Below are 5,061 nucleotides of genomic sequence, written 5' to 3' on the forward strand. Positions count from 1 at the left end.
TGAGAGAGAGAGAGAGAGAGAGAGAGAGAGAGAGAGAGCGGTGTCCAGATCTGTGATGAGCAAAATATTTGCAACTATGTGCTGGTAAGCCCTAGAAGGATTAGGGTCAAAATTATAATTTTTTTCCCTTTATTATTTGTTGAGATATTTGTTAAAATAACTGTTGTTGATCTTAAAATGCTGAAAAAATGTCTAATAATTTTTTTTTCTTATTAATAATTAGCATTTTATAAAAAATATTGTTAAAAATTTGTAACTTTAGCATTTTTCAAACATTTTTCCTAAACTGTATAATATAAGCAGAAAGAGAGCAGAACCATTAGCAAGAGAAGAGACCCACAGGCATGACGTAGCATTTCTCCACATGGTTGTGAGACATTCTTGTCCAAATCCACGCCATTTTCTCACCTACTAATTCGCAGTCATAGTCAAGCTTCAGAGCATTTCCAAAATATCAGGTAAGATTATGAAGAATAAACTGATTTATAAGGTAGTAGCAGAAGGACCATGCACGTGGCAAATAAGGATCACTACCATCTCCAACAAAACGAAGGAAATCAAGTCAAAGGCATGCTGTAATTTTGATACAGTTTTCAATTCTTTGTAAATTCTTTTTCACCATTCTAAAGATGATTCGCTCTCTACCTAGATGTAAGAAAATAACTGAGGATCTAACCAGGATAAGAATTCGCATGGAGGGACCGTGATGCACCATAACACTCTCTCATAATTTGTGATCTCCAATCTCCATCACGTTGAAAATATGGAGATTTGAACCTTTTAAACGGATGCAAAAGCTCAATCATCACAAGATTCAATCATCACAATATTCACAACCATATATAGGAGTCCTCTTTACCATGATCACCACAATTAATTTCTACCACGTTAATATAGAATCTACACAGTTTTTTTTTTAATTAATAAAAAACCTACAAACATACATATCATCACTTTATGGCATAAAAAACAAAAAAAAAGAGAGTAAGAAGTCATTCATGAAAAATAAGATCTTTGACAATAAAATGAATTGTCATCGTTTTGAAACAAGCAGAGAAAATTTTATTCCTCCTTCGTGTTTGAAACAAATCTTATCAAATTAGCAACTTCAAATTAAAGGAGGGAAGTGGAAATGAATGCCCTATCATAATTTGGTTTCTCAAAGACTTATGTAGGAATACTGAACTTCAACATGCCATCCATACGGCAATAAGAGTGCAATAAGCTTACCAAAAGAAGAGTAGTACAACAAAAAGCAATGTAGCACACTTTCACAAAATAGCCTAATAAAGTCCCATGATTTCTCCATTGAGTAAGCATTTTAACCGGTGCCACCACTTGAGCAAGTTAGTCAAGACCAAAATGAATGCAATGGAGTAGGCACACATGAAGCTTTGTAGCTTCTCTAATAGTTTATTTGGATAGAGAGAGAGTAGAGGGGAGTAAAGTAGAGGGAGAAAGAGTAAGTTAAATTACCTTATTTGAATATTTTTTAAGAGAGGAGAGAGGGAGATTTGGAGGGATTCTAATTACTTTTAAACCCTTATTTTTAATTCTCTCAAATTGGAGAGATTTGGAGGGAGAGTAAAGTATTAAAATGTTTGACTAAATGAATTACTAAATTTATCTTTACCATATTAACAAAATTACGAACTATGAAAATGCTAATTATTCCTCCCTTACTTAATTTTAAAACATCCAAACAAGGCAGATGATAACCATTCCCCTTTACTCTCCTCTCCACTACTCTCCTCCCCTCTACTTTCCTCTCCTTCCAAAGTTCCAAACATAGCATAAGGGCTAGTTGGAATTGTGAATTTTGAGGAGATGGAAAAAAAAATGAGAAAAATGGAAGAGAAAATAAATTTACTTGGAGAGAAAAGAGAGTGGACAATTGGTGGGGCAAGGGCCTCATGCCCAGCAAAATATTTTCTCTCCTAAATGGAGAGAAAATTGGGGGGAAAAAAAAACCCCAAGAGAAACAAATTGACCAAAAAATTCACGGTAATATTTGGTAATAGTTTTTATTTTCTATTTTCAAAAACTTGTTTTGGAGAGTATAAAAAAAATCTTGTATTTTTGAAATAAAAAATGTTTGGTTAGTTGAAATTAAAAAGAAAAAAAAAAGTTTTTTGAGGAAAAAAAAATATTGAAATATGTTGTTAATAGGATTTGAACTCTAGTGCTAACTCATTAAATGAGACAGATTTATTAAATCAAACGCTCTTTTTCCATTGACTTTTAAAAACTAAAAATTGAAAACAGTCTTTTACATGTTTTTATTTTTCTTCACAAATTAAGTTTCGAGAACAGTTTTTGTTTTCTATCAATTTTGGGTTACCAAATAAGTTTTTAAGTCTCAAAAATAGAAATTATTTTTAGAAATAGAAAAGGAGGAGAAAAAATAGTTACCAAACATACGCTGCAAGGTTTATTTATTTATTACTTCTTTTTTTGATTTTTGTCTTATTCTTATACCATCCGTTTCTTTTTTTTTTTTTTTTTTTTTTAGTGTTTTCTTGTTTAGATTTTTTTTGGTACCTCTCTCTCTCTCTCTCTCTCCCCTTTGGTTTGTTCTCTTTTATTTTATTTTTTTGTTTTTGTTTTATTTAATAGGGTTATATTTATTTTATTTATAAATTTATACCAACTTTATTTTTCTTCTCACCCAAACAAATGAGTTTTTCATTTTTTCATTTTTCATCATCCCAATCAGAGACAAATTTTTTACTTTTTCAACCAAATGGACCCTAAAATCACACTACTATGTGGTTATTATATGATGAAAAAAATTTAATTTACATTGTATCAGCAACTTAAAGTTACATTGTAGACATACATTACTAGTATATATACTAACAATATAACACATCCCCAGCCCCCAAAAAATAGTTTACATGTTGATCCATAAAACCCAAAAATATTATATGGCCTCCTCTTTGTCCAGGTGCCCCAAGAACATTAAAAAAAAAAAACACCAAAATACAAACAAACAATTCACAAATCCAGATAAGAAGAAAAGTAATCACACAAAGCAAAAATACCAACTACAAATCACAAATCCGTAAAATAACAAAAATAAAATACTAACAAAACAATTACAAATCACAAATTCCTTGCAAAATAAATTTCAAAATCCCATTGAATTTTTACTCAATTTTTCTCTTAGTCCAGTGGTCTGTCTTACTTGACTCTCATCTCTATCTTACATACAACTCACAAGCTCTTCTTCATTTAATTAAATTTGTTAGATAGATACCAGCCGCAGCCATATCCTCTACAAGCTTAGTAGATTTGGCAACGGGATTGGGATCGAATCCAAACCCGTTATTGCATACCACGCAGTTGGTCCAAGCGGCAATAATGTAGGTCCTCAGGTTAATGTATTTACCGGCCGCGAGGGCTTCCGAGGCGCGTCTGCCATTGCCAATGCCTGCCTCAAACTCCTTTATGCATGCATCAATTTTAGTCGACTTGGCTTGCGTTTGAGCCACCGCCTTTGCAACATTGAACTGGTAAACCATTTTGTGAATGCATGCAACCACAGCTTCACGAGGGTCTGTCCGGTTATTGACAATTGAACGACAGACTTGCAGCACTTGATTGTTGGGAGCATTGTCACATAGGCCAGCGCCATGAGTGTGGCCAGCGAGGAGGATGACAGCTGTCGCTAAAAGGACATATGAGAAAAAGGTGTAGTCCTTGGAAACCATGGTTTTTCTTAGACTTAATAACTAAAGGCCTTTTCTTTGTTTTTGGGTTCGGTGAAAGATGACTTATGGTTGAGAAGTGATTTATACAAATTTCATAAGGCTATTTATAGAAGAAAACTGGTATGTTAACAATATTTTCACAATAAATTTTAAATAGTAGGTTATTATTAATGGGATAAAAATATAATTTTAGTGGTAAGCAGGGGCAACTTGATACATTTAAGAGCTTAAGGCGAAAATTGATTATATTGTTTTAGATGCAAAATCAATCAATATATACTAGCCTCATCACACACGCTTTGCGTGTGCAATGAAGCTTTTTTTTAAGTGGTCTTATGTTATAAAAAAAAACTGTATTTTTTTCTTTTATATATATATATATAATTTTTATTTTGAAAATCTAATTTATAAGTGAATAAATCGATTTAAAAATTAATAGGAGAGTAGTCTTATTTTTTAGGAAATGTTTTAGTGGAAGTTAGAGTTGCATTTTTACCAAATTGTCTTTTAGTTTTATCTCTATTTAAACATAAGGGTGTAGAGGCATTTTTGAACTAAAAAAATGAGGAATTTAAACAGGAAAAACCCCTTAAATAATAATATAGATATATAAATAGAGACCTCACGTAAGAGAGTATGAAATTCTGTCATGTGACGCTCTCTTTGACAAGGAATTTGTTCACATAAATTCTTTACTCAAGTGCCACATAAGAGATAAAGACTTAAAATTCAAATAATAATTCCCATGAAAAAATTATTCAAAAGGTAAGAAATTTTTTCTTAGATTCATTGTATCAACACATTTCTTAAGTGTCACATTATAGATAAGGACTAATTAAAATTTAAAAGATAAGGACTCTTTATTTTCTTGAGTTCATTGTTTCAAGCCTTTCCTCTCTCTCACAAAGCATGAAACTTTTCGTGTTTTATATATATAAGTAGAGACCTCACGTGAGAGAGTATGAGGTTTTGCCATGTGACGCTTTTTTGACAAGGAATTTGTTCACATAAATTCTTTACTCAAGTGCCACATAAGAGATAAAGACTAATTAAAATTCAAATAATAATTCCCATGAAAAAATATTCAAAAGGTAAGAAATTTTTTTCTTAGATTCATTGTATCAACACATATCTTAAGCGTCACATTATAGATAAGGACTAATTAAAATTTAAAAGATAAGGACTCTTTATTTTCTTGAGTTCATTGTTTCAAGACTTTCCTCTCTCTCACAAAGCATGAAATTTTTCGTGTTTTCAATATATATATATATAAGTAGAGACCTCACGAGAGAGAGTATGAGATTCTACTATGTGGCGCTTTCTTTGACAAGGAATTTGTTCACATAAA

The 5,061-nt window shown here is 31.6% G+C and overlaps 1 protein-coding gene across 1 annotated transcript; it reads right to left on the minus strand.

Moving 5' to 3' along the window:
- Positions 1-2,997: 2,997 nt before the first annotated feature.
- On the minus strand, positions 2,998-3,713 carry LOC142616021 (uncharacterized). Its single transcript, XM_075788915.1, has 2 exons — positions 3,260-3,713; positions 2,998-3,047 (listed from the first exon to the last, which is right to left on the minus strand). Exons 1-2 carry the CDS (start codon positions 3,711-3,713, stop codon positions 2,998-3,000), a joined length of 504 nt encoding a protein of 167 aa, XP_075645030.1.
- Between the last annotated feature and the right edge of the window lie 1,348 nt (positions 3,714-5,061).

The sequence above is a fragment of the Castanea sativa genome, chromosome 11, assembly GCF_040712315.1.
Source record: "Castanea sativa cultivar Marrone di Chiusa Pesio chromosome 11, ASM4071231v1".
Lineage (NCBI taxonomy): Eukaryota > Viridiplantae > Streptophyta > Magnoliopsida > Fagales > Fagaceae > Castanea > Castanea sativa.

Bases quoted from the DNA above. Each gene is read 5' to 3' on its own strand.
- LOC142616021 (XM_075788915.1), bottom strand. From the start codon at position 3,713: ATGGTTTCCAAGGACTACACCTTTTTCTCATATGTCCTTTTAGCGACA. The intron at 3,048-3,259 runs GTATCTATCTAA...TGTGATTTGTAG, and splicing joins AGAGGATATGGCTGCGGCTG to TTGGTATTTTTGCTTTGTGT.